Source organism: Martes martes, assembly GCF_963455335.1.
Source record: "Martes martes genome assembly, chromosome: 8".
NCBI lineage: Eukaryota > Metazoa > Chordata > Mammalia > Carnivora > Mustelidae > Martes > Martes martes.
Genome location: NC_137895.1, coordinates 9,196,895 through 9,224,771, shown reverse-complemented (window position 1 = coordinate 9,224,771; position 27,877 = coordinate 9,196,895). Strand labels below are relative to the sequence as shown.

The window sequence follows — 27,877 nt, the reverse complement described above, 5'->3', positions numbered from 1 at the left end:
TAACATTAATTCTTTAGGTTTACTATCCTATCAACTGCAAATAGAGATAATTGTACTTCTTCAGTCCGTAAGCTCAGCAAATATAAAATAGAGATAATTGTACTGCTCTACTTTTTTTTTTTTTTTAAGATTTTATTTATTTATTTGACAAGACAGAGATCACAGTAGGCAGAGAGAGAGGAAGGGAAGCAGGCTCCCTGCTGATGTAATGCTCTACTTCTTAAGCTCGGCTTCTTTTCTCTTATCTAATTGTGTGGGCTGACACCTCTAGTTCAGTGTTAGGATAGTAGAGAAGGTGGGCATCCTTGCTGTGTTTCTGATTTTTTTCTTTTTTAAGATTTTATTTATTTATTTGACAGAGAGGGACACGGCGAGGGAACACAAGCAGGGAAAGTGGGAGAGGGAGAAGTAGGCTTCCTGCCAAGCTGGGAGCCTCATGTGGGGCTCGATCCCAGGACTCTGGGATCATGACCTGAGCCAAAGGCAGACGCTTAACAACTGAGCCACCCAGGCGCCCCTGTGTTTCTGATCTTAATGAGAATCCCTCTTGTGTTTCCCTACTAAGTAAGATGCTGGCATTAGTACCAACTGAAGCATATATATAATGGCATGTTAAACTGTCCATTGACTACTGTTGTCTTGAGTGTTATTATTGGGAATGGACCAAGACTGTCCTTAAGTAAACAATAGCACTGGAGTCCATACTCATTGACCTGAAAACCAGTTGCTAGTTAATCAAATAATACGCAGTTGCCCCTTGAACAACATGGCTTTGAACTGTGCATATTTACTTACATGCAGATTTTTTCCATGAATACAGTACTGTATTGTGTTCTTTTCCATGATATTCTCTTGAAGATTTATATATTTATTCGAGAGAGAGGCAGCGCATGAGTGCATGTACGAGAGGATGGGCAGAGGGAGAGCAGAGAGAGAATTTTAAGCAGACTCCACATTAAGCCAGGAGCCCAACACAGGGCTTGATCCCAGGACTCTGAGATCACGACCTGAGCCGAAACTATGAGTCGGCTGCGTAAAAGACTGTGCCACCCAGGGGCCCCATTCCTTATGATTTTCTTAATATTTTATTTTTTCTAGCTTACTTTATTGTAAAAATTCGGTGTATAATACATATGACATACAAAACATGTTAATTAATCATTTATGTCATTGATAAGGCTTCCTTCCAGTCACCAGTAGCCTATGTCAATAGTTGAGTTTTGGGGGGAGTTGAAAGTTACACGTGGACTTTCGACTGTGCAGGAGGTTGGTGCCCCAACCTGAGTGGCATTCAGGAATCAACTGTATTTCCAAAATATTACTAGCTCAATATTATGAAAATCACATGTCAAAAAGAGCACTTAACATCACAGAGGTGGGACACCTGGGTGGCTCATTGGGTTAAGCCTCTGCCTTCAGCTCAGGTCATGATCTCAGGGTCCTGGGATCGAGCCCCACATCGGGCTCTCTGCTAAGCGGGGAGCCTGCTTCCCCCTACCTCTCTCTGCCTGCCTCTCTGCCTACTTGTGATCTCTCTCTGTCCAATAAATAAATCTTTTTTTTCTAATTTATTTATTTGTTACAGAGAGAGAGTGAGCAGAGGCAGACAGAGTGGCAGGCAGAGGCAGAGGGAGAAGCAGGCTCCCTGCCGAGCAAGGAGCCTGATGTGGGACTCGATCCCAGGATGCTGGGATCATGACCTGAGCCGAAGGCAGCTGCTTAACCAACTGAGCCACTCAGGCGTCCCCAATAAGTAAATCTTAAAAAAAAAAAAAAAAAAAAAATTTAACATCACAGAGGTGTCCAGGCCCTAGTCGTGAATACCTTCTGAGAACAAAGTGCTTGTAAGTAGATGTGCCATTGTCACACAGTTTTTCAGATTCGGGAGAGCTTGTTTCTCCCACAAGAGCTGAGTGCGGCTGCAGCGGTCTGGGCACTGTCGGCCCCGCTCCTGGTAGCAATGTCATGGGCGCCCATTGGAAATTGCTTTCAGATGAGTTGTCCCTGTGCCCTGAAACGCCAACGTGCCCAGGTCCTCCGTCATCCATTCCAGTTTGTTTCTTTCCTTCCTTGCAGAAGACTCTCATTAGTGGTTTTTGTAGTGTATCTCACAATATCTAGTGGGCCCATAAGTTGCTTGGGTAGTTTTTGCTGGAAAGTATGAATTTGTTGGAAAGACTCGAGTCCCTGAAGCCTGTCTCTGTCCCCTGTGGGAGGTAGAGAATGGCAGAGGAAGCACCACGGTTGCAACACCGATGACAGGTTTTGCGTCCTGGGTGACACATTTATATTGTTCATCTCGTCTTCGAGGACAAGTTCAGTCCATCTTAATCTCCTCTTTCATCACAGACAGTATACTGTCTGTACTTTAGAAAGTATAAACATCTTCCGTGCTTTATTTTGAAAGATTTATTTATATATTTGACAGAGAGAGCGTGCGCGCAAGCAAGGGCAGCAGTAGAGGGAGAGGGAGAAGCAGGCTCTCCACTGAGCAGGGAGCCCGACGCAGGGCTCCATCCCAGGACCCTTAACCGCTGAACCAGCTGAGCCACCCACGCACCCCTTCGGCTGCTCTCTGAAGTAGCTGTGGGCCTTTGGGGTGCTCAATATTGGTCTCTTGACCCATCTTTTCAGGAGGAAGACATAGGACACACTTGACTGCGGAAGTGCTTTTGTGCTTAATGTCATTTGAGTTGGAGGCAAGAGACAGACCCTAGAAAAAAAAGCTTCTTTTGGAAACATATTTGCCAGGTTGTCTTTGTGAGGTCTCTGACAATGGAGGTGTATTAAGCAGATCTAAGACCTAAGGGATAATTGGCACAGAGCAGTTCATTGTAAAGTACTTAACTCCTTGGCAGTGAACTCTTTTCAGTGGCATGGAAGGCCTTACCCTGTTCCCACCCAGGTACACGTGTATGAACACAGTAGCAAGCCACTTTCCCCTCTGGTCACTGCAGAGGCCACACTGGCCTCCTTGGACTTCCGTAAACGTCACACACTTACTTTTCCACCTCAGGGCTCAGGGTCTTTTCACATGCTGTTTCCTCTGCCCAGAAGGCTCCTTTCCCACTTTTCTGAGATGGTCACTGCTCCATCATCATTTGGGTGTGGCTCAGAGGTTGCGTCCTCTGAACACTTCATCTAAAAGAGCCCTCACCATCTCTCTGTCCCCTTACTGTAATTATTTTCTCCATATCCCTGTCTCAAATAGCTTTATTTATTGTACTACATGTTTAAAGTTTCTTGTTGACTAGAAAGGAGGCTTCAGACAAGGACCCTCAGTCATTTTCCGCACTGTGGTTCCGGCACCTAGAACAATGCCAGCCTTCTGTAAATGCCCAGTAAACGTTTATGGAATATGTTTGTATTAATGGAACGTACTCTACCCGCGTAACGTCATATGTGGATTCCGAAGACTTAATTAAGTTGTCATTTCTATTAAGAGAGACATTTATATTGCTTTCAGATGAGACAAGTGAAGATTCCAGCTAGACAATTTGTGTCACCGTGAAGCCGTTTTTCTTTCATTGTATGTGTCTTGACCTACATCCCTGGGGTCCTCCGAAGCTGAGCAGAATTTCAGCTCTTGTTGCTGTTTCTTTTCCACAGCTAGGTTTCGGTCACATTTGCAGTTTTCGAAGGCTACTACTAATAGACCTTAGTGGCTTTTCAGACCTTGTGGTGACATCATGTGAATAAGTCCTATAAAGATGTAAGTAAGATTAAAAACACACCACATTGATGAATTGAAAGATTCAGCATGGTGAGGATGTCGGATCTCAAACTGATCTGTGAACAGTTCCAGTCAAAATCCCAGCAAGATTTTCTTGTAGATATAGACAAACTGAGATTTTATTTATTTGACAGAGGCACAGCGAGAAAGGGAACACAGGCAATGGGAGAGGGAGAAGCAGGCTCCCCGCCAAGCAGGGAGCCCAATGTGGGGCTCGATCCCAGGATCCCAGGATCATGACCTGAGCCGAAGGCAGTTGCTTAACGACTGAGCCACCCAGGTGCCCCAGACAAACTGATTTTAAAGTTTATAGAGAAGGCAAAAGAAATAGGATCACTGAAGTCACTTTGAAAAAGAATGAAGTTAGAGGCAACCTACTACCCGATTGTATAATATAGATTATAAGTAAAATGTAGATTTGATAATAGAGATTTTGAATATAAATTTATAAAACTGTGGTAATCAAGAGCATGTAACTGGTGGAGGGATGGACTCATAGATCCATGGCACAGAGTGGAGAACAGAGACAGACCCACACAAGGATGGCCAGTTAATTTTTTTGAAAGAGGTGCAGAGATAATTTAATGGAGAAAGGGCAGTCTTTTCAACAAATGGCGTTGGAACAGTTGGATATCCATATGTGAAACAAAAAAACTTAGACCTAAACTTCCTGTCTTAGACAGAGATTAACCCCAAATGGATCACAGATCTAAATGTAAAACTGTGAAACTATCAGAAGAAAAACCTAGGTCTCTGTGGCTGGGGCCGGGCAGACAGTTATTAGAACATGAAAGCATGCACCGTGAGAGAAAAAGCTGATGAAGTGGGTTTCATAAAAACTAGAAACTCTTGGCCTGCAAAAGATACCAATAAGCAAATAAAATGACAAGCTACAGGGGTGCCTGGGTGGCTCAGTCAGTTAACCTCTGACTGTTGGTTTCAGCTCAGGTCATGCTCTCAAGGGCTATAGGATCAAGTCTGGAGTAGGGCTCCCCACTCAGCGGGGAGTCAGCTTGAAGGATCCGCTCCCTTTGCCCCTCCCCTGCTCGTTCTCCCTCTCTGTGTCTCTCTCAAAGTAAATAAATCTTAAAGAAACAAACGAACAAACAACAAGCTACAGACTGGGAAAAAATATTTGCAAATCACATGTCCAACAAAGGCCTTTATCCAAAAGACATAAAAAGCTCTCAGATCTCAACAGGTGAAAAAACAAACAACCCAACTGAAAAATGGACAGAAGAAAAAAAAAACGGGCATAAGATTTAAAACAGACACTTCACCAGAGATGGCAGGATGACAATGTAGCACATGGAGAGATGCTTAACACCCTTATTAGTCACCAGGGAAATGCAGATCACAGCACAATGAGCTGGCACTAAACGCTTCCTAGAATGTCTCCATTTAACAAATGGGACCCTGCAGTGATGAGGAGGCGGAGCCCATGGAACTCGCCTTGTGCATTTATGGGCAGGAGCGCCAATGGTACACCACTTTGGGAAACAGTTGGCAATTTCTTAGAAAGTTAGACAGCCATCTCATCCCTACTCAAGAGATGTGAAAGGTCATGTTCACACAAAAACCTGCCCGTGACTCTTCATACCTGCTCTCCAAACTTGCCCCAAGCTGGGAACAGCCCAACTGGTGGAAAACTCTCCAATGAAGGGACAAACTTGCTGCCCGCAGCAACTTGTGTGTAGGGGGGTCGGGGGGGCGGGGAGGAGGTCTCAGGCATGGTGCTGAGTGAGAGGATCCCATCTCAAAAGGTTATGCACCTTGAGACCCGGAGCAGAGTGGTGGGTTTGCCAGGGGCTGGGGAGGGGGAGGGGACGTTAGTGTTCAACGGGGACAGAGTTTCAGTTTTCCAAGCTGGAAAGAGCCTTGGGGATGGATGGCAGGGCTGGCCACGCAGCAGTGAATAGTTAGTACCCCTGAACTATTTACTTAAAGACAATTAAGATCGTGAATTTTGCTATGTGTGTTTTATCACAATAAAAAGAAAAAAAAGTCATGTACTGCCTAATTGCACCGAAGACGTTCTTGAAAAGACAATGTAGTGGCGCAGCGCAGGGCTAGAGGAGGGTGTGGTTGCAAAGGGGCAACATGGGGGTCTGCTTTGGGGCGATGAGGCTGTTTTGGATCTTGGGGTGGCAGTCACACGAAACGCCTGTTCCCATGCATAGACTCTCATGCCAAAAAAAAAAAGGTCCATTTTACTATATGTTAATTTAAATACAAAAATAAGCTCCCACATCCTGCAGAAGTTGCTCTAGGGTGCAAAGCACAGAACTAACCCGCTAGAATAAATGCAGCATGAAAGCGATTTAAAAAGCCATAGAGTCCCTGGCTGTCAGTATGTAAATGAACAGAACATGAAATTTGCCACAAAAACTAACCACAGGCCTTTTATGTATCCGATTGCAAAGGCCCGTCAAAGTGGTTTTTGCAGCCTTCTTTGAAGGCCCTGACTACTACCTTGCAGGCAGTCGTGCACAGTATCGATGCCTGTTTAATACACAGCCTCCCATCCAGACTTTGTCCTTGCAGTTGGCCTTTGGCCAGTCGTTTCCATTTGCTATAGTTCAGCCCAGTGGCCCTGGGAATGCTCCTGTGAACCCGGCCAGCTGCGAGGAGGCGCTCAGTGAGAAACAGTGGATTGCACCTGGGCATTGTGTCAGAGTTGTCTCTGCGGCGAAAATAATGCAGATGCTCAGAGTGAACTCAAGATTTAGGCCGATCAGAATTTGTGTTTGGGCTGGGCCTGGACAGCTGTGTGTATGCATGCGTGTGTGTGTGTGTGTGTGTGTGTAAGGTTCTAAGCTCCATGGTGATGATACTGAGCAGTCTAGTTCGAGATCCATGGGGTAGAATGGAAGTCAGACACGGACAGGCAGGAGGGAGGGAGCCAGGCGTACTAGGAGTGCATGGGAAGGCCGTCAGTCAAGCCCGGCTTGGGAGTGGGGTGGTCTTCCTGTAGGAGGACTTCCTGGAGGCCGTGACTGCTGAGCCAGAGGCCCAAAGAGCATGGAGTAATGCCAGACAAGGATAAGGAGTCTGTTCATGCAGATGGAAAGAGTGGGGTGCCGGGAGCCTTGTGCTGGTGGAGAAGGCTGTGGCACCGGGCAGGTGGGAGAGTCACCAGAGGAGAGCAGGACCCCAGGGCAGAAGCCCCAGGGGCACGGAGCACGACTGAAGCTTGCTAACAAGGCAGTTTCTCTAGTGTTGGGCTGCCTGAGTCAGTCACCTGAAGGAGCTGCTGCATTTGCCAGTGTCCTGGGATCGGCCCTTCTGGGGGCTGGGCCTGGAGGCCTCCAGTTAGAGCTAGTGCCCAAGTGATTGGCGTCAGAGCCACAGCAGGGAAAGGTGGGGAGCCACCAGAGAGCTTTCAACTGGGAGTTTGCTTCTCCTGTGTGTCTCACTCATATTTTGTAACATAGTTCATGCTTAGAAACCACTGCTGGGCCTTAATTTGGGAGCTCTAGGCTTTTCTAGACTTCCTGAGGGAAAGCATTGCGGACTCCCCATAAAAACACACAGACCCTTCTGTAGGCGTTAGTTCGTACAAGCACCATTTTCCAGAAGGAAGTGGAACCTTTTCCGCAGGGCTCTGGGGCTACTATGGTTTTGTTGGGGAAGAAGAATAAGGTGCGGGGTCTGTCCTGGGGGAGAAGGTGACACTTCTCCGTTTCCTGGTGTCTTTCTCAGGAGCAGCAGCCAAGCTGGACAGATGACCTTCCCCTCTGCCACCTCTCTGGGGTTGGTACGGCCTCCAACCGCAGCTACTCTGCTGATGGTAAGGGCACTGAGAGCCACCCACCAGAGGACAGCTGGCTCAAGTTCAGGTGAGCGTGCCGGCAACGTCCCCCTGGGCATCGGAGGCAGGTTTATGGGGCAAGAAAAAGCAACAGTTTTGCACCTCTCTCGAATGGGGCTCGCTGCTGAGGTGGGGTCCGTGGGAGGCGGCACCTGCTGCTGTCCCTTGCACATCTGGACCTCACCCCCACCCAGGGCCTGCTACAGTGGGAGTGGGAGCGTCCCAGAAGGCCATGCCCGAGTGGCATGAGGGTCAGTGTGGGGAGACTCAGGTGGGCAGCTAAAGCCACCGCTGCCATGTCTTTGGCCTCCCACAAGTCCTGGCCCTCCTCCCCTCCACTTGGGAACTGGCGTCACTGTCCTGCAAGCCCCCCGTCCCAAGCTGCTCCCCCTCTCTCTGGCAGGAGTGAGAACAACTGCTTCCTGTACGGGGTCTTCAATGGCTACGATGGCAACCGAGTGACCAGCTTCGTGGCCCAGCGGCTGTCCGCCGAGCTCCTGCTGGGCCAGCTCAGCGCCGAGCACACCGAGGCGGACGTGCGGCGCGTGCTGCTGCAGGTAGCGATGCTCGAGCTGGCCGACCGCGTCCCCGGGGAGCTCAGCCCGACAGCTGCCAAGTGCTGGGTTCGCTAGGGTTGGTCTGAAGGTGCTGCCGGCTCCTTCTGCGGAGGGACCCGCTCTGGGTGGCTCCCGAGTGGCAGGGCGTGAGGAGCGCAGTGGGCAGGGGGCCTAGAATTTAAAGCGGTAGGGGCCTCGGGCAGCGAGGAAGTTTACGAGCTGTTTACCTCCCTGTAACTTAAGGAGCAAGGATCTTATTTTTATTTAAAGATTTTTGTTTTGTTTATTTTTTCAAGATTACCTTTATTTATTTGAGAGAAAAAGAGAGAGCACAGAGGGAGAGGGAGAAATAGACTCTATGCTGAGCAGAATCCAATGTGGGGCTCGATCCCAGGACCCTGAGACCATGACCTGAGCCGAAGGCAGAGGCTTAACCCACTGAGCCACCCAGGCACCCCAGGCGATTTTTTTTTTTTTAAAGTAATGTCTACACTCAGTGTGGGGCGTGGACCTCAAACTTACAACCCCATGATCAAGAGTCACATGCTCTTCTGACTGAGCCAGCCAGGCGTCCCAAGAAGCAAAGATTTTTTTTTTTTTTTTAAGATTTTATTTATTTATTTGACAGAGAGGGAACACAAGCAGGGGGAGTGGGAGAGAGAGAAGCAGGCTTCCCACTGAGCAGGGAGCCCTATGCGGGGCTTGATCCCAGGACCTCGGGATCATGACCTGAGCTGAAGGCAGACACTTAACAACTGAGCCACCCGAGGAGCAAAGATTTTAAGAGCCGGTTGTGGCATTCCACAATGCCAGAGGCCTGTGGGCGAGCTGGAAGTTCTACGGAGGCCCTGTTGGAGAGCCCAGTGCTGTGTTCCAGTGGGCAGTAAGATGAGCTCCTGGGTCTGGGGACCTGAGTCCAGGGTGTCAGGAGGCCTTGCTGGGGGCAGCTTACACTTAGACAACTGCCCCACAGAGGTGTTCCCCGCGGGTGTGGCGGGCGGTCAGCCAGTGCGGCACCACACTGGTTGGTGACAGTGTGGTGGGTCCTGCCCAGCGACAGAGGAAGCGGCTCTGTGAATTCAACCTCCCAGCCCCTAAGAGGTTTGTCCCCTCACAGGCCCAAAGAATGGCAGTTTCCGGCCTTTGGTTTGGGAGCATAATTTGCGATTCAAAACAATGCATTTTCAAGTTCTGCGGGAGCCCAATCCCCCTGCTATGAGCTCCAGCCTCTCGGGCCATTGTGTCCTGAGCTCCCCCAAGACCAGGAGAGATAGGGGACCTGAGGGGACCTTCAGGCCAGGGAAGAAGGAGTAGGGAAGCCGTGACCCAGAAAGGCTGGAGCGTTGGAGCGGAGGATTGGTTGCCGGTGGCTGGCGGGTGGAGGGAGCTGGGGAGTTATCCTTGGAGTTGTGGGCAGAGGGTTGTGTTCGGGAGCAGCAAAGATGGGTGGTGACTGGGCTTCAGGCAAGGGAGCCCGCCTGGAGGTTAGAGACAGCCTCCAGTACGCTAGTGTTCGCCGACACTCCGAGGTGGGTGACCTTCATCGCCCTGGTGTCCTCCAAATTGGAACCGCCCATGTGCATGGGTCTTGCATATGAAAGTCATCCCACTGCCAATGATCTGACCAAACCGCTGGCCTGTGAGCCACTGCGCCTGAGTCGGTAACAATACGGACAAGGACAAGACGCTTGTCGTGGGCAGCTATGCACTGCATGGCCATTTGTCCTGAGCAGGCTGAGCTGACCCCGCCTTGCCACAGTCAGAGGGGGTGCACAGACCCCCTTGGCGATCCCAGCTTGCCGGGAGGCTCAGGCAATGGGGGCTGTGTCACTGCTAACCCCTGGGTCCCTGGGCAGGGGCCTGAGGAGCCAGAAGCCGTGTCCTCTAGCCATTGGGAAAGCCTTGCCCTGCGGGATTTAGCCCCTTCCAGAAAGGATCCTCTCCACTGTGGCGAATTGGCACTTGTAGCCAATGTCGAGCCACTGCTGGGAGCCGTCCCTGATCTGTGATTTCACGGGGAGGGTGAGTAGGGCAGCCCCACTCCTTGAGGGCCTCAGTTGCTAATAAAGCCCACCAAGGAGCCAGAATCTGAGGTTCTGGGGGAGGGGTGCAGCCGTCTGGGCCGGAAGCCCACAGGCAGCCAGGAGGGGACATGGTTAGTCCATTGTCCCCAGGACACCCAATCCACGGTGGTCCATTGTCCCCAGGACACCCAGTCCACGGCAGCCGGTGCTGCTGTCTGAAAGGAGCCGAGGGGAACAAGGGAGCGGGCTTCGTGAGTTGACCTTCAAGCCAGCTGGCTGTCGGCTGTGGCTTTGTGGGTGCGTGGATGAAGAATGGAGGACAGGTGTGCTGTGTGTTGACTCCAAAGTGTGAGGAGATACAAGGCGTGGTGGGAGGCTGAATAGTTCACAGCTGGTGTTTAACCTCAAGTGGGGTTTCCCGGCCTTTCTAGGACCAACTAAGGCCCTTGAGTTTTATGTGGGGAATAGCCCAGCCTCTGGTGGCAGGTGAATCCTGCCCGAAGGAGGTTGAACGCCTTCTATATCCTGCCTGTTAGGCCTCGTCATTTAAAGGGTGCCCCTTGCTGATGTGGGGTGGGGTTCCCAGGAAGTGTCCACAAGAGCGGTAAAATGTCTCTTCTATGTGTCCCAGTGGGTAGTTAGAGAAGTATATGGTGGTTGTCTCCTGGAGGAAGGACAGGCTCCAGGGGACGGCCGGGTCCCTGGGGCAGGGTCGTGGGCAAGTGCCCCTCTCAGAGGTCAGGGTACAGGATCCAGATCCTGCTGTCGGGGATGGGTTAGGCCAGGAGGTGATGGCATCCACAGCCAAGGCCTCTAGTTTGTGTTCTGGTCTTCTTGAGAGCAAGCATTAGGGTTCCCTGATCCCCAGAGCTGCCCATACAGAGAGGCCTCTGCATCTCTTGGGAGGGAGCTGGGTTGTAGGTCACTCTCCGTGGGTACCCAGAAGAGGCCCAGAAACACCCCCCCATCCTTTAGGGCCCCGCCATTGGTTCCTGGCTGTAGGGGCAAACAAGATTTGAACTTTAAAAACATTCTTTTTTCATCTAGTTAGAGCATTGATACCATCTACTGCCCTTAGTACCATCTGACATTTCTATAAATTATAATGGCATGGTCTTATATTTGTACCCATGAACTCCTAAGATTCTGGCCCCAAGGGTGCCTCCTCTGGGTTGGACATGGTCAGGGAGTGTGGAAGCTCAACACTGAGCAAAATGACATACCCGCTGAACCATCCAGTGTCTACTCAAGGGGGAATGGGCTTCATCCAGGGTCGTCCATGGTGGGCATGAGCTCTGATCTCGACAGAGGGATGGGCCTAGCACCCAGCTATAAAAAACCATCAGGAGAAGCAAAGCGTCTTCCCCCCCTTATCTCCAAGGGCACCAGAGGCTCGGGGATCTCTTCCTCAGAGCCTACCGCCTTTTGGATTTTGTCTGTCTCCTGCCTTTGTGGCTTGACACATTGGGGAGCCCCCTTGCTGTGGTGACAAGTCCGGGGGTCCTCTAAGGTGTCTCTACTAAAATGGGTCCTCGATACCTTGGGTGTTTTGTTTAACCAGTTATGAATTTTAGAGTCTTTGGCCAGACTAGCCAGACGGACGCATGTCAGCCACTGCAAACAGCAGCTGGGAGCCAGTTCCAAGTCCTGTAAGGGTCAGCACCGTTCTCCCCACTTCGGACAAATGTTTCTAGAAAACCTGCATGGCCAGCCTGTATGGTTACCTGTCTCCATTTCCGGGTCACGCTGGTCGTCGTCAGACGTTCTGGTGCAATGGAAGGTAGCCGGGAACACCTGGGATGGAGGCTGTCTCTTTCCCCATTCGTGTCGCCGCCTCCTGCTCTCCCGGGTGGCCCGGTCCGTGTCCGAGGAAGTGGCTCCAGCTCTGCCAGGGCTGTGCCCCCCAATGTGTCCAGGCAAGCCCCCCACCACCGGCCCCCAAGAACATAGCAACCCACTGCGCTCAGTAAGGCTCAGGCCACTTCGGCAGAGCTCTTCCAAGAGTCTGGTAGTTTTTCAGCCTCCTCTGGGGACTGGGAGGGAGCCGGTAGTGTGTGCTCAGGGGCCCCGCTTTTAGTGAGGGTCTGTTCTGCTGCAGCATGCCAGGGACAGGACTCCCAGTATCCCCTGGGTTGGGGGACGATCTGAGACAGCGGCAAGGAACACAGCCCCAGAGGAGGTGCTGGCCCGGGGCGCCATGATGCCCCTGGTGGCGTTGCCTCTGCCACGGGTTTTGGCTGACCCCCCCCAGCTCAGCAGCCAGCCTCCCTTTTCCGCGCTAATCTAGGGGAGCTCTCCTTGGCTCCCAGGGGCTGCCTAGTCTGCGCCCCTGCTGGGACGGAGGCAGCGCCGTACTGTCCTGGTTAGCTCGCTGGGGCTCGACTTTGACCCACAATTAGAACCAGTCACCTCCAGACCAGACATCTGGTGGGGTCTTGTTCCTAGACAAATGGGAAACACATCCACCTTGGACTGGGGCCTCCGGGCCAGTCTCTGCAGGAGAGCCTGACCTTTTACTGCACTAACAACCTAGGGTGGGCGAGTGTGGCCGCACCTCCCAGGGGGCCAGGCAATACTGCAGGACTGCCAGCAAGCAGCGCTTCCTTCCCAGGGAGCTGGATCCAGCTGGGGGAGGACCATCGCAGGCCATTCACAGCTCCCAGGCATATAGTATAGGACAGGCTGCCCCGCCGCTGTCACCAGCCGTGCTGAGAAGCCAGAGCAGGTATATTGAATGAAGATGATGTCCTGAGGTTGGCGGGTCACCCCCTCAGCCTCCAGGCCCCACCTCTGGGGACGTGAGACCCACAGGACTGTTGTGACTGGAGGTGCAGTCCCATGACACTCCCCCCACCCCCGCAGAGGAAGCAATGCCACAGATTCGTCATTACTTACAGATCCCAGAAGCAAGAGGGCGCCATTGAGCGGTGGGGAGGGGAGGGGGACAGTCCTCCCTCCCGAGTCAAGAGCCAGCACAAGAGAAAGGGCAGAGTGGCAAGCTCCTGGTACTTAGGAGGGCGTTGGGGTGGAGGTCACTACTTCCCGTAGCCTTCACTCGAAGTGGTTATTTTAAAAGGTGCCCCAGGAACTGTGAAGCGGGAATTTTTGGTGGGACTCCTAAGCTGAGGCCCTCATGTGTGTCCAGACTCGGGTTAGGGGCCGGGTTATCATGCCTTTAGACGTCTGGGCAGCAGCTCAGAGGCAAAGTTGTTTTTCTCAGTTGTTCTCGTCACACAGAGGCTCCCCACATCCCCAGAGGCCAGGCCCAGGCAGCCAGCCGTCCTTCCGCCTGAGTGGCAGGGTGGGCTCTGGAGGTGATCCTCCTGGAGAGAGGGGTGTCAGGGGTGTTCCTTGGATGAAGGCGTGGGGGGAGGCTGAGCTCTGGGAGAAGCAGGGTAATTTGAGATGAACCCTTTCCTCTGGGTGAGGCTTGGGTGTTCAGCCTCCTGTTTGTAAGCACCGGTGGGCCTTGCCTCCTCCCTTTGGTTCGCTGGTACCTGCTGGCCGGTCCTGCTTTCTGCCGGCTAAAGAGCTGGAGGTTGTCCTCCTGGCATCTCTTGTTGGAAGCACGTCCGGAGGCACTTAGTCCGAGATGAGAAGGATGGATTCCTATTCCTCGAAAACCGTGTTCCCGGCCGTTTTCCAGCCTCGGCACCTGGGCCAGAGGGCCTCCGTGGCCTCAGGGCCCTGCGCCAGTGAGTCTCGGCTGGTTCCTTCGCCTCCCGGAAGGCAGCAGCGGGACCAGCGTCAAGGGACCGGCGTTGACCGGCAGGATATAGTGACGATACGAGGTGTCGTTGCCCTAGGCTCCCGCCGGCCCGGGTGCTGGGTGCGCAGGGTGGATTATCTCCGTCCGTCCGTACCCCCCGCCCCCACAGAGCAGCGCTTGTCTCCTTTGCGGGTGAGATGGAGACTGCCTGGCAGTCAAGCGGCAGAGCCGGAATTCACCCCGGGTGGCCTGATTCCAAGCCGTGCTCGGAACCTCTGTGCCAGCTCCTGCCCCTCCGGGGTCTACAGTGCTCTCTGGAAGGCTCCAGGCCCCTGGGGCTGAAGGCTCCATCCCGCACGGCTCTGTCAGAGCCAAAGGCCTTGCAGTCCCCTGTGTGAAGCCCCTGTCACGTGCTGGCCTGCATTTCGTGCAGAATTTGTCACTTTTTTGTAAGATTTTATTTATTTATTTGAGAAAGAGCAGGGTAGGAGGGAGGGGCACAGAGAGAAGCAGGCTGCCCGCTGAGCAGGGAGCCTGATGTGGGACTCGATCCCGGGACCCCAAGATCGTGACCTGAGCTGAAGGCAGATGCTCAACTGACTGAGCCACCCAGGCGCCCCCAGAATCTGTCACTATTAACAGGCATTTCAGTACCCGGTAGCAGTGGTATTTTGAACTGGCCTTTCCCCTGACACCCCTCCCTGTCCTCTGTGCATCCAGGCCTTCGACGTGGTGGAAAGGAGCTTCCTGGAGTCCATCGATGACGCGTTGGCTGAGAAGGCAAGCCTCCAGTCCCAGCTGCCAGAGGTAATCTCCCCAGCCTGCTCCCGGGGGAAGCACCCCAAGGCCCAGCTTTACGAGGAGCAGGGACGTATCTGCCGTGTCACTCCTCAGCCATTGACAGGACTGGGCCAGAGTGGTGGGTGTTAGGGGGACAGTTCCCGACCGAGGGACGGGGCCGTAGTGCGTTTGCAGAGGCCCCCTCCGAGGGGTCTCCCGGGCCCACTGTGGGCAACTTCAGTTGGGCTCGGCACAGGGGTGGGCGGTGAAGGATGTGAGAAAAGGCCCTTCCAGATCAGTCCTTGACCTGAGCCCGTGTGCCGCCTCATCACCCACCCGCCCACATCAGCCACCCGCCCACGTCAGCCACCGGCCCTTCCAGAACCGACAGGGCGAGTACGGTCCTGTCTGGCCTTCCCGGGAGAAGGGTTCCCTGGAGCTGCAGTACGGCTTCGTCCCAGCCGGGCCCTCGGAGCCTCGCCTTTGAAGGGAGGGCCTGCTGGGGAGATGGTCCTGAGCACCCCACCCGCTCTGACCCCTGCTGTGGCCTCTAGGGTGTCCCTCAGCACCAGCTGCCCCCGCAGTACCAGAAGATCCTCGAGAGACTCAAGGCTCTGGAGAGGGAGATTTCGGGAGGAGCCATGGCCGTCGTGGCTGTCCTGCTCAACAACAAGCTCTATGTCGCCAATGTCGGTGAGCCACCTGCCTGTCGCAGGGCGGGAGCACTGGCCGGAAGAAGGCCAGCCTCGAGGTCTGGGTGTTCTTGGGGCAGCCTGCTTCCCAGGCACATAGGCCCTCCAGCCCATGTCTTCTGAGACCCTGAGGGCCATTTCCCCATTTCTGCCCAGGAATCCCCCAGTCCCAGCACAGGGAATGAGAGGTTCTGGCTAGGAGTCCCCCACTCTGCCTCAGCTGGCTGTGGGCGAGTTGCGTCCCCTCTCTGGGTTGCCTCAGTGGCTTCCTCTTCTGGAGGAGACGGCCTGGCTACGGAAGACCCACTCAGCATCCCACAAAGGGCTGTGGGATGGGCTAGGTGAGGGGCCCCGGGGATACTTGGATTTGTGGGAAACGAGGCCATCTGGAAACCCAAGAAGTCCACACTCACAGATTACTGTGGGAGCAGTGCAGAAACCCCGCTGATAACGTCGATCTTTTCCTTGAGATCTCGTGGACAGAAGTCAAAAATACAAAAAGACAGGGTGAAAAGCATAGAGCGAACACCCATGTGCCCAGCCCCCAGCCCCAGCAGTCAGAGCCTCAAGGCCAGTCTCATTTCCTCTCCAGTCCTCTGGCCCCGCAAACCCCAGACATCGTGTCACATGTTATCTCTTTGTAAATAGTTCAGTACATCTCCCTAGAGAAAAGGTCTCCTAGTAAAATCATAATTATCCTAGGATGACACTGGAAAAGTTTAACCTAATTCCTTAATACCATCAGCACGCCCCGACTGGTGACTCACCCCAGTGGTCTAAGCCTATTTTCTTTGCTGGTTCGAGGATTTCCCTGTGTGAGATGCCTGCCTCCTCTCTCTCTCTCTCTCTCTCTCTCTCTCTCTCTCTCTCTCTGCTCCACCCGTCCTGTTCCTCCCTGTACGCAGTCTTGGCTCAGCTGCTCAAATTCTCCTGCAGGTACAAATCGTGCCCTTTTATGCAAATCCACGGTGGACGGGCTGCAGGTGACCCAGCTGAACGTGGACCACACCACGGAAAACGAAGACGAGCTCTTCCGCCTCTCTCAGCTCGGTGAGTCGGGGCGGGGGCGGCCCCCATGGTTCACTTTTAGTCCTCTTCTGGGGGCCAAGTAGGGAGAGGCAGGAAGTGCTCAGGCTGCGACCTTGACTTTGGAACCAGCCTGCCTGGGGTTGGATCCCAGCTCTGCCCCTTACTAGCTGTCGATGTCCGGAATTTTGGAAGTTTGTGCCTCAGTTTCCCCATCTGTGTCATGAGGATCGTAGTCACACCTGCCTCAGAGCCTTGTGAGGATTAAGCCTCCTTAGGTGTGAAGTGTTTTCAAGAGTACGGAGTATACGGCAGGTACTATGACCACTAGAGAGAGACTAAGAGGCCAGAGAAGGCTCGAGGCTGCAGCTCTCATGGCACAGCCACTCGCTCCCTGCCCGGGGCCTCTGAGGAAGGGGGCGTTCTGATGAGGCTGGGCACTGTGGACGCTGGGGCCCTTCGGGTGAGCCACTCCCTGGGGCGCCCTGGTGTGACTTCATTTTCCACCTTGTTGTCTTGGGGGGGGCCACGTCTGGATGCCGTTCCTTTTTCCTTCACGGGGGGCAGGATCTGGGATTGTTCTCTTGTTCTCCCGCTGGCAGGTTTGGATGCAGGAAAGATCAAGCAAGTGGGGGTCATCTGTGGGCAGGAGAGCACCAGACGCATCGGGGATTACAAGGTCAAATACGGCTACACTGACATCGACCTACTCAGGTAGGGGGCTGACCCAGCTGCCCCCTGTTTGTGGGGCCAGAGGGTCTGGGCAGAAAGATGGTCTGGGGACAAAAAGATGTGGTTGAGGTAGCCGAGAGCCCGAGGAGGGCAGTGCTCCTCCCAGAGAGGCTGGTGTGTGGCCTTAGACCCAAGAGGCTGGGAGGTTCTGTAGAGCTGGGCTGGCAAGGGGTCAGGTTGGGGACATGAGTGAAAGCCAAGGGCAGCAGCCAGGGCCACAGGACCTGTGACCAGCGTTGTCACGAGCTGCCGCAGATGGGCAGCGGTGGTGACTGTGGGCCGTCGTCGTACCAAGCCTGTGCCCAGCTCTTTACACACTGTCTCACTCGCTCCTCACTCAGACCCTGTGAGGTAGGTACTGCTGTTGGCCCGAAGGTGTGTTCATTGGAGGCAACCGATGTGGAGACCGCAGGGGGCCACCTGCTCACAGGGCTGGCAGGGGCTGAGGCAGGGCTTGAACCCAGGCATCCTGAATCCGAAGCAATGTCCTTAACGGTGATTGGGAAAACAGATATGCGGGTGTGTATGTGTGTGTGTGGAGGGGGGGTATGGTGTGTGTGTGGTGTAGTGTGGGGTGTGTGTGTATACGGTGTGTATGTATGTGGTGGGGGGTGTGGGGGGTTTATTGTGTGCACAGTGTGTATGGGGGGGTGTGGCGTTGTGGGGGGTGTGTATGTGGTTGTGGGGGGGTGTGGTGGGGGATGTGGCATATGTGTGATGTGGTGTGTATGTGGGGGTGGCACGTTGGTGGGGGGTGTGGGTGTACAGGGAGTTGGGGGGGTGGGGAGGTGTGTGTTGCCCTCACGGGCATGGATGTCACACCCAGAGCCGTGGGGCAATCTTAGCAAAGACCCCAGCATCTGAGCCAGACTCCTCAGGGCCTAGAAAGCAGGAGTTACAATTCCTTGCTCTCATAGGACTTAGGCGGTTGAGTTTGGAAACTTTTGTCTCTAACTGTTGGCTTAGTTGGAAAGTACAGACTCAAAACAGGTCAGCTAGCTCTGAGGATCCACAGTGAGAGTTCCCCCCACCCCGAGCCTGGACCCCTTCCCCAGAAGCTGCTAGTCTCCCCCGTATCCTGCCCCAGGGCTCCCATGCACGTGTGTGGGGGGATATGGGGTGGGGGGCAGCCCCCTTCCTAAAACGCCCACAGGTGCTGGCATACCCTTTCCTGTGCCCTGCACCCCCCTCATTTCCCGATGGGTGCTGTGCTCCCCACTGCGCAGTGCAGGGTGGGCGGGCGGCGCCCCCGAAACCGCGGCCAGGGGCCCGTAGCAAGGCTGCAGCGGCGCTCACCAGCCCCGCTCATGGGCTCCTGGGATGTGTCCAGACTCTGCTCTTCCACATGCCGTTGCCAGGAACATCTCAGACTCGCCTCTGCGTGCGCACACGCGTGCTGGAGCTTTGTGACGTTCGCTGGCCCTCCTGGGTCCCTGTGCACCTGGGGAGTGGACTTGGGGTCTGAGTGGGCTTGGTACTCGTTCTGGAGGAGCCTGGGCAAAGTGCCCTTTTACAAGTGATCCCCACCCTCTTACCATCCCTACTGCCACCGTGCAGGCTCTGTGGCCAGGAGGTGGGGACTGGGGCCAGGGTTGGGTGCCCCCAGCCGCCCCGCTGGCTCTCCAGGCTCTCAGAGCTTTACATTAGGAGCCACGCTCAGAAGATAGGTCTGTTTTTCTGGTTTTTCTCTTTCCTCTTGTCAGATGTGCATTTGACTTTACACCCTGGGTGGATTCTTGCCCTTAGCATAGGAAATGTCCCCTGGGGCCCTTCCAAGCACAGCTCTCCCTGCCCTTTTCCCACAGCGCCGCCAAGTCCAAGCCGATTATCGCGGAGCCCGAAATCCACGGTGCGCAGCCCCTGGATGGGGTGACTGGCTTCCTGGTGCTGATGTCGGAGGGGCTCTACAAGGCTCTGGAGGCCGCCCACGGGCCCGGGCAGGCCAACCAGGTGAGCCCAGCCCCGGCAGAGCGCCACCAGCCCACCCCAGTGCGGTGTACTCCCCTGGGGACCCAGGCAGCTTCTGTGCCTTCAAAGCTGGGGGAAGAAATGCCCGTGCTCCAAGAACACGCATCCCACCTAGAAGCATGCTTGTTCTGGGCTTGAAGCTGGGTCAGTCCCCAGGACCCCAGGAAGTGAATTTCCCCAGGCACATTGCTCTGGAGTGTCTGAGAAGGGCCCTGGTCCAGGGAGGAGAGCCGGAGGGTATGACTTGAGCCTCAGCCTCCCTCCGCCTCCTCCTTCCCTGCCTCTCCTCTCCCCTTCTCTCCCGTCCCCCCTCTCCCCTCCCAGCCGCACTTGCTTACAGCTTGCTCCTCGTCTCTGACAGGGGGTGATAACATCCACCTTTTTGGGATTGCGGGGAGGGCGAGGTGTGATAAGCTTAGGTCCCCAGTCAGTGGGAGCCTCTTATTTTTCCTGTGCTGGGAGCACACGTGTCAGACAGTTGTCCCTAATGCGTGACTTCGAGACAGTCAACCTCAAGGATGATTTTGAAGGGAGGCTACCTTTCCCTGACCTTGGCTCCTGAATTCAGGTTGTATCTCTTCTTCCATTTGTGTTTCCTGTAGGAAAGTAACCTTTTCTGCTTTGTCCTCCTTTTAATTAAATGTTAGGAGAAGAATGTCTCATGTGCCTATCTCCTGATAACCCATGTTCAAGGTTTTTCATTTACTTTATTTTATCATTCCTGCCAGTAGCCTTATAACCCAGGAGACAGGCTTGTGGCCACGTCGAGTTAGGCAGCTTGGGGCTGATGGAGTTCAGGGGCTTGCCTGAGGTCCTCAGGTGACAGCCGGTCAGTGACAGAGCTGAGCCGACCCCAGACAGGGCTCAGGTCATCTCCTGTGACCTGTCTCAGCCGTCCTACCTCCAAGAGACTCTGGCCAGCCATCATGTAGAGGAGTTTGTGTTTGTGTTTGTTGTCAGTATGATTTTTTTTCTTTTCCTTTTTTTTTTGGTCTTTGCCAAAGAATTATCCAGTGGCTTTTGCTGGGTTCTAGAAAAACTGGATAGTGGACTTCTCTGAGGCATGTCTTCATTCTGTATTCCCTGTTTATTTATTTATTTATTTATTTATTTATTTATTAAAGATTTTATTTATTTATTTGACAGACAGAGATCACAAGTAGGCAGAGAGGCAGGCAGAGAGAGAGGAGGAAGCAGGCTCCCGGCTGAGTAGAGAGCCCGATGCGGGGCTCGATCCCAGGACCCTGAGATCATGACCTCAGCCGAAGGCAGAGGCTCAACCCACTGAGCCACCCAGGCGCCCCTGTATTCCCTGTTTATAACAAAAGTGGCTTGACACAGCCTACAGTAAGTTTGTTCCAGGAAAGGAAATTTAGTAATTAACATCAATTCGTACCAGACTTTTTCGTGGTTTCGAGTGCCCTCCCATCCATTGTGCAATTTAATCCTCTTAATAACCCAGCGAGGTGGATATTATCCCCCATTTTATCGGTGTGGAAGCCAGCAGTTGGAGATCACAAGGTCACACCTTTTCTAATGAGAAAGTTCCAGAAGAATTAGCTAGAATACCTTGAAAAGCTCAGATTACAGGCTGGACTGCTGGAGACTTCCTTCACCTGCTCGGCTGATACCCCCTAAATGTCCCGATTAGACTCTGGAGTTGCGGGCGGCAGTCCTGGGCGCCCCCTCCCTGCTCCTCACCAGCTTTTGCTCCCCCTCCCCCAGGAGATCGCCGCCATGATCGACACGGAGTTCGCCAAGCAGACTTCCCTGGATGCCGTGGCCCAGGCCGTGGTAGACCGGGTGAAGCGCATCCACGGGGACACCTTTGCCAGTGGCGGCGAGCGGGCCAAGTTCTGCCCGAGGCACGAGGACATGACCCTGCTGGTGAGGAATTTTGGCTACCCTCTGGGTGAGATGAGCCAGCCCACGCCGTCCCCGGCCCCAGGTATGCACGCAGTGTGTCCGGAGGCCCTCCTGAGGAGGTCGGCCGGGGCTCGGGGTGACGTTGGAGGGGTGGGCCTTGCTGCCTGGAGCGGACGTGGATCCAGAGGCCTGGTTTGGAACCGTTCTAATCTGGTCTCTGACCGTAAAGCTCTCCGAGCTGAGTTGTTGTTTTTTCCTGTTGCCTATGAAATGAGAATCCTAGCACGTGCCCGGCCGACCTCCTGAACGTCTGAGCACGTGAACAAGCACTTTGCCAACCCCCAAGGCCACATAATAGGGATGGTGGCTGCCACTGCTTGGGTGCCTACTGGGTTCCTGTTCCTTTATGCACAGAGTTCCTTCAGGCCTCCTTAAAACCCTAGGCACAGGGGCGCCTGGGTGGCTCAGTGGGTTAAGCCTCTGCTTTCGGCTCAGGTCATGATCTCAGGGTCCTAGGATCGAGTTCCACATCAGGCTCTCTGCTCAGCGGGGAGCCTACTTGCTCCTCTCTCTCTCTCTCTGCCGGCCTCTCTCTGCCTACTTGTGATCTCTGTCTGTCAAATAAATAAACAAAACCCTAGGCGCAGGGGGCACCCCCTTTTACCGAGGAGCTGAGGCTCTGGAGGGAAGAGAGGGAAGTGAGGTTAGGCATGTGGACAGAGGGGCCCCCGAAACCTGGCTCTGTCCCTGGGCCCTGTTAGGGGTGAGGCTGAGATGCTTTATTTTCTCCCTTTGGAATTCCGTGATCAGGTTGCTGGGAAAGAGAGGTGCTAGTCTTTTTCTCTTTCTCTCCCCGGGCTGCTCAGTGTCGAAACTATCTGTTCCTAGGGGCTGCCTTTCTTTGTCATTTTTCAGACAAGCAGGGCTTCACACGTGAGCAGCACCAATGGGCTTGTTCCCCCACGGACACCGGGGTTACTGGAGTTTCTGTAACTTGTTGTCATTGCAACCATATTTTGGGGGGCCAACCTCCACTTACCCTGGGCCGAGAGCGCCGTGGGGAGCCCGGCAGTCACCCTGTCCTCGAGGCAGCTCAGCACATGTTCTCCTCCTGCTTTGAGCACCGGTGCCTTGCTGCCGAGAGGAGCCCCCCGCCCGCCTGGAAGAGTCTGCCATTAAATAGACGCCCCTTCACTGTCCCAAAGGGCAGCCCCGGGAGCCAGGCCTGGCTGCTGCCCACCTGCTCGGCCCCTCAGACGCTGCCCCCATGACGCCCCGCAGCGGCTGTGTTCCCACCACCCCAGCAATCCCCCCTCAGCCACTCCCTGCAGCCCACCGCTCTCTCCCCCCGCAAGCTGCAGGAGGACGCGTGTACCCCGTCTCCGTGCCGTACTCCAGCGCCCAGAGCACCAGCAAGACCAGCGTGACCCTCTCCCTTGTCATGCCCTCCCAGGGCCAGCTGGTCAACGGGGCCCACAGCGCTTCCACGCTGGACGAAGCCACGCCTACCCTCACCAAGTAAGCCCTCCCCCGCCCCCAGGCACCCCCGGCCCTGCCTCCCGGGACAGCCCTTGATGCCTGGACGGGAGTGGCCACGGGGCCCAGTCCTGGGCTCGAGTGATGTGGGGTGAGGTGCGCTGGGGTCTTGTACCTCTCACGTTCCCCACTCCATCCCTGGGGATCCTTCCCAGACCTGGAGGCAGGAGGAGGCCGCCCTGCAAGTTCCAGCAGCTCACTGAACCCAGACATGGGCGGGGCGGGGGTTCAGGGGCCAAGTGGGCAGGTAGGCCAGGAGGAGACGGGCCGGAAGGTTCTGGGAAGGTTCTCGTGTTCTTTTCTCTTTTCCCCGTCTTCTCCCCATCTCTAAGCCTCCGCAATGGCATCCATGCTTGGGGGACATTGTTTGGCCTGTGCTGGCTTGTCAGAGCCTGGGCTCTGACTAGAGCGTCCCATTTTAGCTTTAAAGTGAGTTGTCTAGTTTAAGGCCGGGGTGGCAGGGTAGGGGAGCGGTGCATGGAGGCAGCAGGAGGCCCAGAACTTAGGGGTGAGCAGGCTGGCCCCCCTCCTCGCTGCAGACCTGCCTCACAGGTCCATGTCCCTCCAGCCCCTTCACTTCTGTGGAATGTCCACACCACCCCCCCCCAAGCCCCACCACACCAGGGGACCGGGATCTGGTTTCCACATTCCAGCCCTGCACAGAATAATAGGGATGCCACACCCAGCCCACGCAGAGGATGTGGCCAATTGGAAGGGCCACCCAGGAGGGAGTGGTGCTGTGGGCCTCTGCCCCCCTGGGGGCCTTCCCCTCTCCCTGCCCCCACTGCCGCCACCGCTGCTGCTGCTGTGGGCCAGAGGGGCCTGCCGGGCTGCTGAGCAGGGAGCATCCCAAGTGCGCAGGGCTCCCTGGAGGGAAGAAACCCCAGCTGGGTCCTCAGAGGCAGAGCAGGACAGCAGGGGTCCCCGACCAGGCGGGAGAACTGGGCTTCCTGCCGCACCTCTGCTTCTGGGACCCCTGAATGGCCCCTTTCCTTTGGCCTGTTGCTGAGTGGGAGGTGGGCTCTGCTGTGGGTGGGCCAGGCCCGGGGGCTGGGTGGGCTGGCAGGTAGTGCCCGGCTGTGAGGTGTTTCATGACAGAGCAGGTACCCAGGGAGCTCTGGCGACAGGGGGCCTGTCCCCACCAAGCCAGTGAGGGGAATGAGGAAGGCTTTTGGGGAGCAGCTGGAGTGGACCGCCTCTGGCTTGGCACTGCCCTGAGGGAGATGGTCTGTGTCCCATTCTGTCGCCATTGGGATGCATGGCGATCGAGCCCTGGAACCTAGTGATCCATTCTGTTAAATTCTCGTTCACTTGAGGATCCACATAGAGCTAGAGCTTGGGAAATACACTTGATTTTTCACCTGCCATTGAGAACATTGCCCGGGCTGGCTCTGGCCTGAGGCCGGAGGGCCTCTCTGTCGCTGACCGACTGTCCCCTGCGGTCCCCACAGCCAGAGCCCAACCCTGACGCTGCAGTCCACCACCACGCACACGCAGAGCAGCAGCTCCAGCTCCGACGGGGGCCTCTTCCGCTCCCGGCCCGCTCACTCTCTCCCGCCTGGCGAGGACGGCCGCGTCGAGCCTTATGTGGACTTTGCTGAGTTTTACCGCCTCTGGAGCGTGGACCATGGCGAGCAGAGCGTGATGACAGCCCCGTAGCCCCAGCCAGGGGACGTGGCCTGAGCAGGACCTTGCCCGGGGACGAGGGGGCCCAGCTCTGGAGCCAGATGGGCCTTTTCCTGGCGTCTGCCTGTTCCAAGGCAGGGCGCCGGGGAGCGCCCAGTCCTCAGCCTGCACCACACTCGCACCCCACCCGCACCCATCTGTACTGGGTGCAGCAGAGAACGTTCTCTGAGAGCAGCCCAGCACACCGGACCTTGGCCTGGGACAGGGGGCTGGAGGCCCCGCCCTCGGGCAGACTGAGCTGGGACCGCTGCTGGTTCTCCATCGGGGCTCAGCAGAAGCCATGCGGGCTGGAAGTCTGCTGCGTGGGGCAGACCGCGACGAGTTCTGCGGCCCAGCAGCCACCACTTTCTTTGCCCCCGCAGCCCTGGGCGGGGTTCCTCCCTCCCTTCTTCAGCCTCCAGACTCGAGCCCTGGGTGGCATCTGCGCCTTCAAAGCCTGCACCTATCCCTTGGCCTCCCCAGGTTGTTTCCAGTGATCAGTGTTCACGAAGGCCAAGGGAAGCTCGGGAGCCTGGGCCGGCTACACCTCTGGGCGGGTCAAGTGGAAAGGAGTGGGAGATCCAAGAGGATCCCTGGTCCTAGAGCCCACCGAAGGGGGTGGGCTGGGCATGGTTGGGCCTCCGCAGACCTGGGGGTACAGGAGAGGTAAGGACGTGCCAGGACTGAGTGGGGATAGTGGCCGCTCACTGACAGTGTGTCTTTACTGGCTTTAAGGGAAAAACAGGTCAGGAGTCAGGCTGGTGGGGGCGCGTTGCAAAGACCTGTTGGAAAGAGGTTCTTGGATACCAGGTGGCCTGGGTGCCCGGGAACCTCAGAGGCACGCCCCACTTTTGCAAACACTTAGGGATGGGATCAGAGCAGCCTGGGCCCCGAGAGCACGCCTTCTCTGCCTTTGGTGGGCATAGGCTGTCAGGGCTGTCCCCACTGGCGGAAGAGGAGGCAGGCCCGGGAATCTCCCAGCTTGCCGGCTCCCACAGTCAGCAGTGGAGCAGAAGTCAGACCTCTTCATCAGTCTCGGAGGCGGCCCTGGATCCCTCCGTCCGTCCCCAACTCCCTGGCTCCTGCCCCGCGACGCCCCAGACACAGCTTTTACCAGGGACTGAGTGCTGCGTGCGGCCTCCGGGTTGCCTGGACTTGGGACAGTCATAGGCAGGCTCCAAGCCCCGCTCGCTGGGCGGTGCAGGACCCCGTCTCCCTGCGGCTGAGCAGGCAGGTGCGGGGCGGGCGGGGGACAGTCTGCGGGGAGAGCAAGAGCCTCTCGCCAGAGGGCCGCCACCACCCGCCACTACGAGGCCATCTCTGTTCTGCAGGTGAGCAGATTTAAAGTCTGTCTCGAGGGCTTGCAAACAAAAGAGAATTCTCTTCCAAGAATGTCTCTGTGATGCTGTTTGGTGTCTAGAAATAGAATCCCTTTTTTACGGCAATAAAGAAAGAGTAAGAGGTGGTCTCACATGGCGGGTGTTGAGTGCTATTCAGGTCTCGTGTACCTCGCCGCGGCCTGTGGGGCTGGGGGCCTCCTCCCATCCTCCTGCTCAGGGGCGTTGCAGGGACGCAAACCCCAGCCTTCTAACGGGACCTGCGCGGCTGGCCTCCCAGCCCAGGCGGGACAGCACTGGGTGTCCGGCGTCCCTTCCTGTCCCCGCACATCTGGAGAGGGGGACAGTTTTCTCGAGCTACAAGCCAGGTGCTCCCAGCCCTGCGCGCTTCCTGACAGGGAGCCCAGTTCTTGGTGCGTGAGGACCAGTGTGGTGGACAGAGCTCGGGGTCACCAGGAAGGCCCCCTCCCCCTGTCACCAGATAGTGGACATTCAGGGAGTGCCTTTGCTTTATTTTGGTTTTGTTTGGGTGGAGGGCGTTCCGTAAATCCTGATCTACAAGTACCAGCCTCTCCCTGCTCTGTGGAACTTGACTCGCCCCTCTGACAAGGGCGTCTGCTTAGAGGCAGAAACAAAGCTCAGTGTTTGGGTGCCGGCATCTGAGGCTCCTGGGTTCCCCTGCCCCTCTCCTGGGAAGGGCTCCGCTGGCACGATGGGCCTTTCAGGGTCCGTCCCCATTCCAGCTTCCCCAGCTGACCCTCGGGAAGCCCTTGGGAGCGCTGCTGGCCTGAGACCCAGAGTCCTGGTGTCAGCCTGGCACCCTGAGAGGGAGGCGGTGGGTCCCCCGTCTCTCAAGTGAGTGACTGAGGCGCAGACAGGTGGGCCTGCTCCCCGTCACAAATGGCCCTGTCCAACCCCTAGGCTCCCCAGGCCTTGCCCTAGCATCTGCTTTGGCCCCCCAGGCCCTGCCCAGATGGCTTTGTGTGCCTGTGCCCCCTCCTCAGCTCCGCCTGGGCCGGCCTCTGGGGGCCGAGAGGGGCGCCGGTGTAGCTTCCTGGTTCCCTCTGGTGGATTAAGCTGTGAGGCAGAGAGGGCTAGTTGGGGGGTCTGTCTTAGGATCTCAGAAATGGCAGGAGTCGGGCCCAGAAGGGAACAGGGGGGCCAAGCTGCGAACCGCAGGTCCGTGCTCACGCACACGCCGCGCTGAGCCAGCCTCTGGCCGCCTCCCACCGCCTCACTGGGGAGAGCGGTCTCCCAGGGGCTGGATCACAGAGGACCAGAGAAGCCCTGTGTCCACTTGTCCCTTGAAGACATCGGTCCCCTCACGGGATGGGATGCAGTCCCCGCCTTGACTGAGAACCTGGCCTGGGTCAGACTGGATGAGGCGGGCGTTCGTGAGCTGCCGTTATCCTGGGGCCCGAGGCAGCGGGGCTGGGGCGGAGGGGGGGGGAGACCTCTGGCAGCACCAGGAACCCCATGGACACTTCCCATGGGGGTTTGTTCTCTGGAGTTTTCAGCCTTTGTCGGGTCCTCTCGTTCTCACAAACTGACCCTGCAGCCGAGCTGCAGGAGGCACCTGGCAGGGTGTCCCCACCACTGGTGACATTGGCAGTAAGACCTGTCAGGGGCCACTCAGGCCGCTGGAACATCGTCGGGAAAGGCCCCTATCAGGCTCTTTACATGGTTGGCTCTTTATTGTGCTTCAGGCCTCTCTGCAAATGCCCCACATCCCAAGGGAGGCCTGCCCTGGTCCCACCCGAGCCCCATCCCGCCCCATCTCTCTGTGGAATCTGCTTCATAGAAACGGCCTGACATTTCTTGCTTGTTTATCTGTGTTGTCTCACTCACTAAGATGTCCCCTCTGTGAGAGGGGGACTCTGTCTACTTTATTCCACTGGGTCCCGGCCCCAAGGTCAGTGCCAGCCACACAGTAGCTCTCACATCCGTGTTAAATGAAAATGACGAGCTGTGTGACCTTGGACGAGTTACTTGACCATGCTGAGCCTCTGTTTCTTCATCTATAAAATGAGGAAACCAGCTTTTAAAAATTTTTTTATTTTATTTTATTTTTTCAGTGTTCCTACATTCATTGTTAACAACCAACTTCTTTTTTTTTTTTTTAAGATGGGAAGATTTTTTTTTTTTTTAATTTATTTGACAGAGAGATCACAAGTAGGCAGAGAGGCAGGCAGAGAGAGAGGAGAAAGCAGGCTCTCCACGGAGCAGAGAGCCCGATGCGGGGCTTGATCCCAGGACCCCGGGATCATGATCCGAGCCGAAGACAGAGGCTCTAACCCACTGAGCCACCCGGGCGCCCCAACAACCAACTTAAAAAGATTCTCCGCAGGCCTGAGTCGCCATAGCTAGGAGACGGTAAGAACTGCACTGCCCCACAGATGTAGAAATGGACAAGACCATGAACGCAGATTTCCACCGCTCAC

At 55.7% G+C, this 27,877-nt stretch overlaps 1 protein-coding gene across 3 annotated transcripts in view; it reads left to right on the top strand.

Moving 5' to 3' along the window:
• The window catches only part of TAB1 (TGF-beta activated kinase 1 (MAP3K7) binding protein 1), a 32,964-nt gene extending 7,394 nt beyond the window's left edge, over nucleotides 1-25,570 (top strand). For 2 of the 3 annotated variants that reach the window (XM_080811860.1, XM_080811859.1), the window contains 10 exons: nucleotides 7,436-7,572; nucleotides 7,948-8,101; nucleotides 14,555-14,641; nucleotides 15,169-15,307; nucleotides 16,243-16,356; nucleotides 16,935-17,046; nucleotides 18,870-19,014; nucleotides 20,758-20,980; nucleotides 22,254-22,416; nucleotides 23,886-25,570. In XM_080811860.1, coding sequence (XP_080667986.1) covers nucleotides 7,436-7,572; nucleotides 7,948-8,101; nucleotides 14,555-14,641; nucleotides 15,169-15,307; nucleotides 16,243-16,356; nucleotides 16,935-17,046; nucleotides 18,870-19,014; nucleotides 20,758-20,980; nucleotides 22,254-22,416; nucleotides 23,886-24,093 — 1,482 coding nt within the window. In that variant the 3' untranslated portion in view covers nucleotides 24,094-25,570. The remainder of the gene's footprint in view (nucleotides 1-7,435; nucleotides 7,573-7,947; nucleotides 8,102-14,554; nucleotides 14,642-15,168; nucleotides 15,308-16,242; nucleotides 16,357-16,934; nucleotides 17,047-18,869; nucleotides 19,015-20,757; nucleotides 20,981-22,253; nucleotides 22,417-23,885) is intronic. The other variant, XM_080811861.1, reaches the window with a different exon arrangement.
• Nucleotides 25,571-27,877: the final 2,307 nt, after the last annotated feature.